We start from the raw sequence: 14,037 nt of genomic DNA on the forward strand, positions 1-14,037 counted from the left end.
CTTTATGTAATTGTACTGAATACGTATTGAATACGGCTGATTGTAATTGTATAAGGACAGAAGGACTGTTGTCGTACTGGCCGGGGACTGTTCTATTGGGTGGTCAGTAGCAGCGTTTAAGCTTAACCTGAATTCTTGGTGTGTGTGTGTGTGTGTCTGTGTGTCTGTGTGTGTGTGTGTGTCTGTGTGTGTGTGTGTGTGTGTGTGTGTGTCTGTGTGTGTGTGTGTCTGTGTGTGTCTGTGTGTGTCTGTGTGTGTGTGTGTGTGTGTGTGTGTGTGTGTGTGCAGGTGAAGCTGTATGGTCACATCAGTCCGGACCACCTGCTGCAGGTGTGCCAGAGGGTGTGTCCTCTTCTGGAGAAGGAGGTTCCTGCCAGCGTCCCCGGGATCCACAGTCTGCTGGGGACGGGGCGCCAGAACCTGCTACGCACCAATAAGAGTCAGTACTGTAATCACATGACATGTTAGCCTGCTACACACCAATAAGAGTCAGTACTGTAATCACATGACATGTTAGCCTGCTACGCACCAATAAGAGTCAGTACTGTAATCACATGACATGTTAGCCTGCTACGCACCAATAAGAGTCAGTACTGTAATCACATGACATGTTAGCCTGCTACACCCCAATAAGAGTCAGTACTGTAATCACATGACATGTTAGCCTGCTACACACCAATAAGAGTCAGTATTGTAATCACATGACATGTTAGCCTGCTACGCACCAATAAGAGTCAGTACTGTAATCACATGACATGTTAGCCTGCTACGCACCAATAAGAGTCAGTACTGTAATCACATGACATGTTAGCCTGCTACGCACCAATAAGAGTCAGTACTGTAATCACATGACATGTTAGCCTGCTACACACCAATAAGAGTCAGTACTGTAATCACATGACATGTTAGCCTGCTACGCACCAATAAGAGTCAGTACTGTAATCACATGACATGTTAGCCTGCTACGCACCAATAAGAGTCAGTACTGTAATCACATGACATGTTAGCCTGCTACGCACCAATAAGAGTCAGTACTGTAATCACATGACATGTTAGCCTGCTACACACCAATAAGAGTCAGTATTGTCTGCTTTGTAACGAAGTTAAAGTTTTTACCGATACCCACATGACCGTCAAAGACATGAAATACATGGATATTACAATACATACATAATAAAGCATTCAAGGTAAAAGTACAAGTATTAATAATTAGTATTTACAATATTACTACACAGAGCAACTGTATTTGGGTTGTGTGTGTTCCTGCAGGTTGTAAACATGTGGTGTGGAAGGGTTCGGCCCTGGCAGCGCTGCACTGTGGTAGGCCCCCAGAGCCGCCAGTCATCTACGGGAGCCCGCCCAGCATTGGTAGGCTGCCTCTGATTGGTTAAATATTGTTTGTTGTGTTTGATTATATGTTCATCCAGTCTGACCAGGACTTTAATGAACATCTAGAACACATCTAGAACACATCTAGAACACATCTAGAACACATCTAGAACACCTAGAACACATCTAGAACACATCTAGAACACATCTAGAACATCTAGAACACAACACAATGATATTAATGGAAGGAAACGGGTCATGTTGTTAGTAAGGTATGACGCTGTAACTGACAACTTTGTGTGTGTGTGTGTCTCTGTGTGTGTGTCTCTGTGTGTGTGTGTGTGTGTCTGTCTGTGTGCGTACACTGTGTGTGTGTGTGTGCCTATGTTGTGTATGTGTGAATGCAATGTGTGTGTAGTGGAGACGGGTCATGGCCGTCGTCTGATTGGTTTGTACCGGCTGGGTCAGCTCCTCCCCACAGCGGTCTACACACACATGAAAATGCACAAGAGGATTCTGGGACATCTGTCCTCTGTCTATTGCGTCACCTTCGACCGAACTGGACGACGCATCTTCACCGTAAGAACACCCAGCGTGTGTGTGTGTGTGTGCGTGTGTGTGTAGGGGGTTTCCACATCTGGAGGGGATTTCAGTAGAAGGTTTATATTTGGTGAGGTCACATGATGAGGTCTGACCTCTTGACCCCAGTTATTTTGGGAAGAAGGTGTGTTTTATTAAACATTTTAAATTGTATTAGTTTATCAGACGCTCTTATCCAGAGCGACTGCATACATTTTCATATTATAATTTTTTCATACTGGTCCCCCGTGGGAATCGAACCCACAACCCTGACGTTGCAACCGCCATGCTCTACCAACTGAGCTACAAGGTGAGGTCACATGAGGTCTGACCTCTTGACCCCAGGTTGACCCTGTTCTGAGTATGATTGCCATGGTAACCGTGTTTTTGGTCTAACACTCAGATAGTGTGTGTATACAGTGCCTTCGGAAAGTATTCAGACCCCTTGACTTTTTCCACATTTTGTTACGTTACAGCCTTATTCTAAAATTGATTAAAATGTTTTTTTCCCCATCATCAATCTACACACAATACCCCATAATGACAAAGCAAAAACAGGTTTTTAGACATCTTTGCTAATTTATTTAAAATAAAAAATAAATTACATAAGTATTCAGACCCTTTACTCAGTACTTTGTTGAAGCACCTTTGGCAGCGATTGCAGGCTCGAGTCTTCTTGGGTATGACGCTACAAGCTTGGCACACCTGTATTTGGGGAGTTTCTCACATTCTTCTCTTCAGATCCTCTCAAGCTCTGTCAGGTTGGATGGGGAGCGTCGTTGCACAGCTATTTTCAGGTCTCTCCAGAGATGTTCGATCGGGTTAAAGTCTGGACTCTGGCTGGGCCACTCATGGACATTCAGAGACTTGTCCCGAAGCCACTCCTGCGTTTTCTTGGCTGTGTGTTTAGGGTCGTTGTCCTGTTGGAAGGTGAACCTTTGCCCCAGTCTGAGGTCCTGAGCGCTCTGGAGCAGGTTTTCATCAAGTATTTCTCTGTACTTTGCTCCATTCATCTTTCCCTCGATCCTGACTATTCTTCCAGTCCCTGCCGCTGAAAAACATCCCCACAGCATGATGCTGCCACCACCATGCTTCACCGTAGGGATGGTGCCAGGTTTCCTCCAGACGTGATGCTTGGCATTCAGGCCCAAGAGTTCAATATTGGTTTCATCAGACCAGAGAATCTTGTTTCTCATGGTCTGAGAGTCCTTTAGGTGCCTTTTGGCAAATTCCAAGCGGGCTGTCATGTGCCTTTTACTGAGGAGTGGCTTCCGTCTGGCCACTACCATAAAGGCCTGATTGGTGGAGTGCTGCAGAGATGGTTGTCCTTCTAGATGGTTCTCCCATCTCCACAGAGGAACTCTGGAGCTCTGTCAGAGTGACCATTGGGTTATTGGTCACCTCCCTGACCAAGGCCCTTCTCCCCCGTTTGGCCGGGCGGCCAGCTCTAGGAAGAGTCTTGGTGGTTCCAAACGTCTTCCATTTAAGAATGATGGAGGCCACTGTGTTCTTGGGGACCTTCAATGCTGCAGTAATGTTTTGGTACCCTTCCCCAGATCTGTGCCTCGACACAATCCTATTTCGGAGCTCTACTGACAATTCCTTCAACCTCATTGGTTGGTTTTTGCTCTGACATGCACTGTCAACTGTGGGACCTTAAATAGACAGGTGTGTGCCTTTCCAAATCATTTCCAATCAATTGAATTTACCACAGGTGGAAGCCAATCAAGTTGTGGAAATCTCAATGATGATCAATGGAAACAGGATGCACCTGAGCTCAATTTTGAGTCTCATAGCAAAGGGTCTGAATACTTATATAAATAAGGTATTTCTGTTTTTTATTTTTAATAAATGTCCAAAGATTTTTAACAACCTGTTTTCACTTTGTCATTATGGGGTATTGTGTGTAGATTGAGGATTTTTATTTATTTAATCCATTTTAGAATAAGGCTGTTACGTAACATAATGTTGAAAAATACTTTCCGAATGCACTGTACTTCCATAAATTCTTTCAACTGGTACCAGGGGACTTTCAGACTATTCTTGTGGGGCCTGTGGGCGTCCTAGTGCAAAATAACCGACGTGTTTGTGTGAGTCTCACCTTTACACAGAGTGTGTAGCCAAAACTGTTCGGACGCTATAGACAGAAGTTGGCAGATCGGCTGTACTGACTTCAGAGGAGTCCCAAGACACTTGTGGGGGTCGTAGCGCGAAACAGAGAACACCACGGTGTTCGTAAGAGTCTCATGTTTCCATAGAGGGGTCATCATAGTTTCATAGGCCAAATCGTTCGGACGCTACAGACCATTTTGTGAGAAGACCAATTTTTCGGGATGTCTCCTGGTCTGACAAACAGACGACACGGCAGTGGTAGGCCTGATATCCGACGACGGTTAGACAGCCCACAGGAAGTCTGCACCTGTTGTATTCGGTGACAAATAAAATTAGATTTTGATTTTGACGCCACACTCACACATAGACACTCTTTCACACTCTTCACATACGGTGCTGCTACTCAGTTTATTATATATCCTGATTGCCTAGTCACTTACCCCTACCTACATATACATATTACCTCACCTACCTCGTACCCCCGCACATTAACTCGGTACCGGTGCTCCTTGTATATAGCCTCGTTATTGTTATTTTATTGTGTTACTATCTCCTTCTTAAATGTTTCTTACTTTTTAACTCTGAATTGTTGGGGAAGGGCTCGTCAGTAAGCATTTCACCTGTTGTATTCGGTGCATTAGAATAGATGTTCTGTGTTGTAATGGTGTGGGTATATCCCAAACTCCTCTAGACCGCTGATACACGTTTGAAGTGTTTGTTTTTTAAAAGTGTGTTTTTCTCTAATTTATGTTTTGGCCACATACAAGATTTTCACTCAGTTACTTTAAATGTATTGATGAGGTGATTGGCTACAGACTGATCTATACAGACTGATTGTCCAGTTATAGACTGGCTGACTGACTGATTATCCAGTTATATGCTGACTGACTGATTATCCAGTTATATACTGACTGGCTGACTGACTGATTATCCAGTTATATACTGACTGGCTGACTGACTGATTATCCAGTTATATACTGACTGGCTGACTGACTGATTATCCAGTTATATACTGACTGGCTGACTGACTGATTATCCAGTTATAGACTGACTGGCTGGCTGACTGATTATCCAGTTATATACTGACTGGCTGACTGACTGATTATCCAGTTATATACTGACTGGCTGACTGACTGATTATCCAGTTATAGACTGACTGGCTGACTGACTGATTATCCAGTTATATACTGACTGGCTGACTGACTGATTATCCAGTTATAGACTGACTGGCTGACTGACTGATTATCCAGTTATAGACTGACTGACTGGCTGACTGATTATCCAGTTATAGACTGACTGGCTGACTGACTGATTATCCAGTTATAGACTGACTGACTGACTGATTATCCAGTTATAGACTGACTGGCTGACTGATTATCCAGTTATAGACTGACTGACTGACTGATTATCCAGTTATAGACTGACTGACTGACTGATTATCCAGTTATATACTGACTGGCTGACTGACTGATTATCCAGTTATATACTGACTGGCTGACTGACTGATTATCCAGTTATATACTGACTGGCTGACTGACTGATTATCCAGTTATATACTGACTGGCTGACTGACTGATTATCCAGTTATATACTGACTGGCTGACTGACTGATTATCCAGTTATAGACTGACTGGCTGACTGACTGATTATCCAGTTATAGACTGACTGACTGGCTGACTGATTATCCAGTTATAGACTGACTGGCTGACTGACTGATTATCCAGTTATAGACTGACTGACTGACTGATTATCCAGTTATAGACTGACTGGCTGACTGATTATCCAGTTATAGACTGACTGGCTGACTGATTATCCAGTTATAGACTGACTGACTGACTGACTGATTATCCAGTTATAGACTGACTGACTGACTGAATATCCAGTTATAGACTGACTGACTGACTGACTGATTATCCAGTTATAGACTGACTGGCTGACTGACTGATTATCCAGTTATAGACTGACTGGCTGACTGACTGATTATCCAGTTATAGACTGACTGGCTGACTGACTGATTATCCAGTTATAGACTGACTGGCTGACTGACTGATTATCCAGTTATAGACTGACTGGCTGACTGACTGATTATCCAGTTATATACTGACTGGCTGACTGACTGATTATCCAGTTATATACTGACTGGCTGACTGACTGATTATCCAGTTATATACTGACTGGCTGACTGACTGATTATCCAGTTATAGACTGACTGGCTGACTGACTGATTATCCAGTTATAGACTGACTAGCTGACTGTAGATTAAGTTTGTTTGATGACTGACTGTATAATATCGTTTGTGTTATTGATTATTTGATTGATTTGGTTGGTGGCTCAGGTTTCATATTATTGATAATAATGACGTGTGTGTGTGTGTGTGTGTGTGTGTGTGTGTGTGTGTGTGTGTGTGTGTGTGTGTGTGTGTGTGTGTGTGTGTGTGTAGGGTTCAGATGACTGCCTGGTGAAGATCTGGGGGACGGACGAGGGCCGTCTACTGGCCACACTGAGAGGACACGCTGCTGAGATCTCTGACATGGCCGTGAGTTATACACTCACTCACTCACTCACTCACTCACATCCACCTCGCAAACAATCAACTCTGTTTCTTCTCCAATTTAACCCTTTGGCCACAAATACGAGTTCAGGACGAGTCAACAACATTATTTGGGTTTGAGTTAACAGAATATGAACTTTTTAAAAGTGAGATTTTCACTGGACAGTTACTTTAAATGTGTTGATGAAGTGATTAGTATCTACAGATTGATCTATACAGACCTGTTCAGTCACTGGTCGGCTTGGTGGTTTTCACCATGAGAGCTCTGACATGGATGGAGTTAACAGACACACACACACACACACCGCACACACACACACACCACACACACACCACACACACACACACCACACACCCATCTCGCAAACAATCAACTGTTTATTGTTTGTTGTGCTAATGTATGTGTGTGTGTGTGTGTATATATCTTTGTGAGTATACCTGTGTGTGTGTGTGTGTGTGTGTGTGTGTGTATATATCTTTGTGTGTGTATATATCTTTGTGAGTGTGTGTATATCTGTGTGTATATATCTTTGTGAGTGTGTGTATATCTGTGTGTATATATCTTTGTGAGTATACCGTGTGTGTGTGTGTGTGTGTGTGTGTGTGTGTGTGTGTGTGTGTATATATCTTTGTGTGTGTATATATCTTTGTGAGTGTGTGTATATCTGTGTGTATATATCTTTGTGAGTATACCTGTGTGTGTGTGTGTGTGTGTGTGTGTGTGTATATATCTTTGTGTGTGTATATATCTTTGTGTGTGTATATATCTTTGTGAGTGTGTGTATATCTGTGTGTATATATCTTTGTGTGTGTGTGTATATCTTTGTGAGTGTGTGTATATCTGTGTGTGTGTATATATCTTTGTGAGTGTGTGTATACCTGTGTGTGTCTCTCTCACCAGGTGAGCTATGAGAACACCATGCTAGCAGCAGGTAGCTGTGATAAGACCATCCGAGTGTGGTGTCTTCAGACCTGTGTTCCTCTAGCGGTCCTGGAGGGGCACTCTGCATCTATCACCTCTCTACAGGTAGGTGTTCCTCTAGCGGTCCTGGAGGGGCACTCTGCATCTATCACCTCTCTACAGGTAGGTGTTCCTCTAGCTGTCCTGGAGGGGCACTCTGCATCTATCACCTCTCTACAGGTAGGTGTTCCTCTAGCTGTCCTGGAGGGGCACTCTGCATCTATCACCTCTCTACAGGTAGGTGTTCCTCTAGCGGTCCTGGAGGGGCACTCTGCATCTATCACCCTCTACAGGTAGGTGTTCCTCTAGCGGTCCTGGAGGGGCACTCTGCATCTATCACCTCTCTACAGGTAGGTGTTCCTCTAGCGGTCCTGGAGGGGCACTCTGCATCTATCACCTCTCTACAGGTAGGTGTTCCTCTAGCGGTCCTGGAGGGGCACTCTGCATCTATCACCTCTCTACAGGTAGGTGTTCCTCTAGCTGTCCTGGAGGGGCACTCTGCATCTATCACCTCTCTACAGGTAGGTGTTCCTCTAGCGGTCCTGGAGGGGCACTCTGCATCTATCACCTCTCTACAGGTAGGTGTTCCTCTAGCGGTCCTGGAGGGGCACTCTGCATCTATCACCTCTCTACAGGTAGGTGTTCCTCTAGCGGTCCTGGAGGGGCACTCTGCATCTATCACCTCTCTACAGGTAGGTGTTCCTCTAGCTGTCCTGGAGGGGCACTCTGCATCTATCACCTCTCTACAGGTAGGTGTTCCTCTAGCTGTCCTGGAGGGGCACTCTGCATCTATCACCTCTCTACAGGTAGGTGTTCCTCTAGCTGTCCTGGAGGGGCACTCTGCATCTATCACCTCTCTACAGGTAGGGGAGAGGACGAGGGGTATGTAGCCTCAGGTAGCTAGGGGTGAGAGGTGTATGTAGCGAGGGGGAGGAGGGGGGAGAGGTGTATGTAGCGAGGGGGGAGGAGGGGGGAGAGGTGTATGTAGCGAGGGGAGGAGGGGGAGAGGTGTATGTAGCGAGGGGAGGAGGGGGGAGAGGTGTATGTAGGGAGGGGGAGGAGGGGGGAGAGGTGTATGTAGGGGAGGGGGGAGGAGGGGGGAGAGGTGTATGTAGCGAGGGGGAGGAGGGGGAGAGGTGTATGTAGCGAGGGGGGAGGAGGGGGGAGAGGTGTATGTAGCGAGGGGGAGGAGGGGAGAGGTGTATGTAGGGGAGGGGAGGAGGGGGGAGAGGTGTATGTAGCGAGGGGGGAGGAGGGGGAGAGGTGTATGTAGCGAGGGGGAGGAGGGGGGAGAGGTGTAGGAGCGAGGGGGAGGAGGGGGAGAGGTGTATGAGGGAGGGGGAGGAGGGGGAGAGGTGTATGTAGGGAGGGGAGGAGGGGGGAGAGGTGTATGTAGGGAGGGGGGAGGAGGGGGAGAGGTGTATGTAGGGAGGGGAAGGAGGGGGAGAGGTGTATGTAGGAGGGGGAGGAGGGGGAGAGGTGTATGTAGGGAGGGGGAGGAGGGGGAGGAGGGGGGAGAGGTGTATGTAGGGGAGGGGGGAGGAGGAGGGGAGGTGTAGGGGGAGGGGGAGAGGTGTAGGAGGGGGAGGAGGGGGAGAGGTGTATGTAGGGGAGGGGGGAGGAGGGGGAGAGGTGTATGTAGGGAGGGGGGAGGAGGGGGGAGAGGTGTATGAGGGGAGGGGGAGGAGGGGGGAGAGGTGTATGTAGGGAGGGGGGAGGAGGGGGAGAGGTGTATGTAGGGGAGGGGGAGGAGGGGGGAGAGGTGTATGTAGGGAGGGGGAGGAGGGGGGAGAGGTGTATGTAGGGAGGGGGAGGAGGGGGAGAGGTATATGTAGCGAGGGGGGAGGAGGGGGTGAGGTGTATGTAGGGAGGGGGAGGAGGGGGGAGAGGTGTATGTAGGGAGGGGGAGGAGGGGGGAGAGGTGTATGTAGCGAGGGGGGAGGAGGGGGAGAGGTGTATGTAGCGAGGGGGAGGAGGGGGAGAGGTGTATGTAGCGAGGGGGAGGAGGGGGAGAGGTGTATGTAGCGAGGGGGAGGAGGGGGGAGAGGTGTATGTAGGGAAGGGGGAAGAGGGGGGAGAGGTTTATGTAGGGAGGGGGGGAGGAGGGGGGGAGAGGTGTATGTAGCGAGGGGGAGGAGGGGGAGAGGTGTATGTAGCGAGGGGGAGGAGGGGGAGAGGTGTATGTAGCGAGGGGGAGGAGGGGGAGAGGTGTTGTAGGGAAGGGGGAGGAGGGGGGGAGAGGTGTATGTAGGGAGGGGGAGGAGGGGGGAGAGGTGTATGTAGCGAGGGGGAGGAGGGGGGAGAGGTGTATGTAGGGAGGGGGAGGAGGGGGGAGAGGTGTATGTAGGGAGGTGGAGGAGGGGGAGAGGTGTATGTAGGGAGGGGGAGGAGGGGGGAGAGGTGTATGTAGGGAGAGGGAGGAGGGGGAGGGGGGGGAGAGGTGTATGTAGGGAGGGGGAGGAGGGGGAGAGGTGTATGTAGGGAGGGGGAGGAGGGGAGGGGGGGAGAGGTGTATGTAGGGAGGGGGAGGAGGGGAGGGGGGAGAGGTGTATGTAGCGAGGGGGAGGAGGGGAGGGGGAGGTGTATGGGGAGGGGGGAGGAGGGGGATAGGTGTATGTAGGGAGGGGGAGGAGGGGGAGAGGTGTATGTGGGGGGGGAGGAGGGGGGAGAGGTATATGTAGGGAGGGGGGAGGAGGGGGAGAGGTGTATGTAGCGAGGGGGAGGAGGGGGAGAGGTGTATGTAGGGAGGGGGAGGAGGGGGGAGAGGTGTATGTAGCGAGGGGGAGGAGGGGGGAGAGGTGTATGTAGGGAGGGGGAGGAGGGGGGGAGAGGTATATGTAGCGAGGGGGAGGAGGGGGGAGAGGTGTATGTAGGGAGGGGGGAGGAGGGGGAGAGGTGTAGAAGCAGGGGGAGGAGGGGGAGAGGTGTATGTAGCGAGGGGGAGGAGGGGGAGAGGTGTATGTAGGGAGGGGGAGGAGGGGGAGAGGTGTATGTAGCGAGGGGGAGGAGGGGGAGAGGTGTATGTAGGGAGGGGGGAGGAGGGGGGGAGAGGTATATGTAGGGGGAGGAGGGTGAGAGGTGTATGTAGGGAGGGGGAGGAGGGGGGAGGTGTATGTAGGGGAGGGGGGAGGAGGGGGGAGAGGTGTATGTAGGGAGGGGGAGGAGGGGGAGAGGTGTATGTAGCGAGGGGGAGGAGGAGGGAGAGGTGTATGTAGGGAGGGGGAGGAGGGGGGGAGAGGTGTATGTAGCGAGGGGGAGGAGGGGGAGAGGTGTATGTAGGGAGGGGAGGGGGAGGAGGGGGGAGAGGTGTATGTAGGGAGGAAAAGGGGGGGGAGAGGTGTATGTAGCGAAGGGGAGGAGGGAGAGGTGTATGTAGGGAGGGGGGAGGAGGGGGGAGAGGTGTATGTAGGGAGGGGGAGGAGGGGGAGAGGTGTTGTAGCGAGGGGGAGGAGGGGGAGAGGTGTATGTGGGAGGAGGGGGAGGGTGTAGGGGGAGGAGGGGGAGAGGTATGTAGCGAGGGGGAGGGGGGGAGAGGTGTATGTAGGGAGGGGGAGGGGAGGAGGGGGGAGAGGTGTATGTAGCGAGGGGGGAGGAGGGGGAGAGGAGTATGTAGGGAGGGGGAGGAGGGGGGAGAGGTGTAGGGGAGGGGGAGGAGGGGGAGAGGTGTATGTAGGGAGGGGGAGGAGGGGAGAGGTGTATGTAGCGAGGGGGGAGGAGGGGGGAGAGGTGTATGTAGGGATGGGGAGGAGGGGGGAGAGGTGTATGTAGGGAGGGGGAGGAGGGGGGAGAGGTGTATGTAGCGAGGGGGAGGAGGGGGGAGAGGTGTATGTAGGGAGGGGGGAGGAGGGGGGAGAGGTGTATGTAGGGAGGTGGAGGAGGGGTGAGAGGTGTATGTAGGGAGGGGAGGAGGGGGGAGAGGTGTATGTAGGGGAGAGGGAGGAGGGGAGGGGGGGGAGAGGTGTATGTAGGGGAGGGGGAGGAGGGGGGAGAGGTGTATGTGGGAGGGGGGAGGAGGGGGAGGGGGAGGAGAGGTGGATGTAGGGAGGGGGAGGAGGGGAGGGGGGAGAGGTGTATGGCAGGGGGAGGAGGGGGAGGGGGAGGTGTATGTAGGGGAGGGGGGAGGAGGGGGGATAGGTGTATGTAGGGAGGGGGAGGAGGGGGAGAGGTGTAGGGGAGGGGGGAGGAGGGGGGAGAGGTATATGTAGGGAGGGGGGAGGAGGGGGGAGAGGTGTGTGTAGCGAGGGGGAGGAGGGGGGAGAGGTGTATGTAGGGGAGGGGGAGGAGGGGGGAGAGGTGTATGTAGCGAGGGGGGAGGAGGGGGGAGAGGTGTATGTAGGGAGGGGGGAGGAGGGGGAGAGGTATATGGTAGCGAGGGGGAGGAGGGGGGAGAGGTGTATGTAGGGGAGGGGGAGGAGGGGGGGAGAGGTGTATGTGAAGGAGGGGGAGGAGGGGGAGAGGTGGTATGTAGCGAGGGGGAGGAGGGGGAGAGGTGTAGGTAGGGGAGGGGGGAGGAGGGGGGAGAGGTGTATGTAGCGAGGGGGAGGAGGGGAGAGGTGTATGTAGGGGAGGGGGAGGAGGGGGGAGAGGTATATGTAGGGGGGAGGAGGGTGAGAGGTGTATGTAGGGAGGGGGGAGGAGGGGGGAGAGGTGTATGTAGGGGGGAGGGGGGGGGAGAGGTGTATGTAGGGAGGGGAGGAGGGGGAGAGGGTATGTAGCGAGGGGGGAGGAGGAGGGAGAGGTGTATGTAGGGGAGGGGGGAGGAGGGGGGAGAGGTGTATGTAGCGAGGGGGAGGAGGGGGGAGAGGTGTATGTAGGGGAGGGGAGGGGGAGGAGGGGGAGAGGTGTATGTAGGGAGGAAAAGGGGGGAGAGGTGTATGGCGAAGCGGGGGAGGAGGGAGAGGTGTATGTAGGGAGGGGGAGGAGGGGGGAGAGGTGTAGGTAGGGAGGGGGGAGGAGGGGGAGAGGTGTATGTAGCGAGGGGGAGGAGGGGGGAGAGGTGTATGTAGGGAGGAGGGGGGAGAGGTGTAGGGAAGCGAGGGGGAGGAGGGGGGGAGAGGTGTATGTAGCGAGGGGGAGGGGGGGAGAGGTGTATGTAGGGGAGGGGGGAGGGGAGGAGGGGGGAGAGGTGTATGTAGCGAGGGGGAGGAGGGGGGAGAGGTGTATGTAGGGAGGGGGAGGAGGGGGGAGAGGTGTATGTAGGGGAGGGGGGAGGAGGGGGAGAGGTGTAGGTAGGGGAGGGGGGAGGAGGGGGAGAGGTGTATGTAGCGAGGGGGAGGAGGGGGGAGAGGTGTATGTAGGGATGGGGAGGAGGGGGGAGAGGTGTATGTAGGGAGGGGGGAGGAGGGGGGAGAGGTGTATGTAGGGAGGGGGAGGAGGGGGAGAGGTGTAGGAAGGAGGGGGAGGAGGGGGAGAGGTGTATGTAGGGATGGGGAGGAGGGGGAGGAGGGGTATGTAGGGAGGGGGAGGAGGTAAAAAGTACCTACGTGTCTGGAAACCTCGTTCTAATAGTAAGAGTACCCACGTCTAGAGACCTCGTTCTAATAGTAAGAGTACCCACGTCTAGAAACCTCGTTCTAATAGTAAGAGTACCCACGTCTAGAAACCTCGTTCTAATAGTAAGAGTACCCACGTCTAGAGACCTCGTTCTAATAGTAAGAGTACCCACGTCTAGAAACCTCGTTCTAATAGTAAGAGTACCCACGTCTAGAGACCTCGTTCTAATAGTAAGAGTACCCACGTCTAGAGACCTCGTTCTAATAGTAAGAGTACCCACGTCTAGAAACCTCGTTCTAATAGTAAGAGTACCCACGTCTAGAAACCTCGTTCTAATAGTAAGAGTACCCACGTCTAGAAACCTCGTTCTAATAGTAAGAGTACCCACGTCTAGAAACCTCGTTCTAATAGTAAGAGTACCCACGTCTAGAGACCTCGTTCTAATAGTAAGAGTACCCACGTCTAGAGACCTCGTTCTAATAGTAAGAGTACCCACGTCTAGAAACCTCGTTCTAATAGTAAGAGTACCCACGTCTAGAAACCTCGTTCTAATAGTAAGAGTACCCACGCCTAGAGACCTCGTTCTAATAGTAAGAGTACCCACGTCTAGAAACCTCGTTCTAATAGTAAGAGTACCCACGTCTAGAGACCCCGTTCTAATAGTAAGAGTACCCACGTCTAGAGACCTCGTTCTAATAGTAAGAGTACCCACGTCTAGAAACCTCGTTCTAATAGTAAGAGTACCCACGTCTAGAAACCTCGTTCTAATAGTAAGAGTACCCACGTCTAGAAACCTCGTTCTAATAGTAAGAGTACCCACGTCTAGAAACCTCGTTCTAATAGTAAGAGTACCCACGCTTCTAGAAACCTCGTTCTAATAGTAAGAGTACCCACGTCTAGAAACCTCGTTCTAATAGTAAGAGTACCCACGTCTAGAAACCTCGTTCTAATAGTAAGAGTACCCACGTCTAGAAACCTCGTTCTAATAGTAAGAGTACCCACGCTCTAGAAA

The 14,037-nt window shown here is 51.3% G+C and overlaps 1 protein-coding gene across 1 annotated transcript in view; it reads left to right on the forward strand.

Annotated features, from left to right (window-relative positions):
- LOC121548638 (PH-interacting protein-like) overlaps positions 1–14,037 on the forward strand; it is a 63,630-nt gene that overhangs the window by 4,232 nt on the left and 45,361 nt on the right. Inside the window, exons 5-9 of the mRNA XM_045210032.1 lie at positions 289–439; positions 1,270–1,368; positions 1,748–1,908; positions 6,461–6,556; positions 7,473–7,598. Of these exons, the coding sequence (XP_045065967.1) occupies positions 289–439; positions 1,270–1,368; positions 1,748–1,908; positions 6,461–6,556; positions 7,473–7,598 (633 nt within the window). The remainder of the gene's footprint in view (positions 1–288; positions 440–1,269; positions 1,369–1,747; positions 1,909–6,460; positions 6,557–7,472; positions 7,599–14,037) is intronic.

The sequence above is a fragment of the Coregonus clupeaformis genome, chromosome 33, assembly GCF_020615455.1.
Source record: "Coregonus clupeaformis isolate EN_2021a chromosome 33, ASM2061545v1, whole genome shotgun sequence".
NCBI classification, from domain to species: Eukaryota; Metazoa; Chordata; class Actinopteri; order Salmoniformes; family Salmonidae; genus Coregonus; species Coregonus clupeaformis.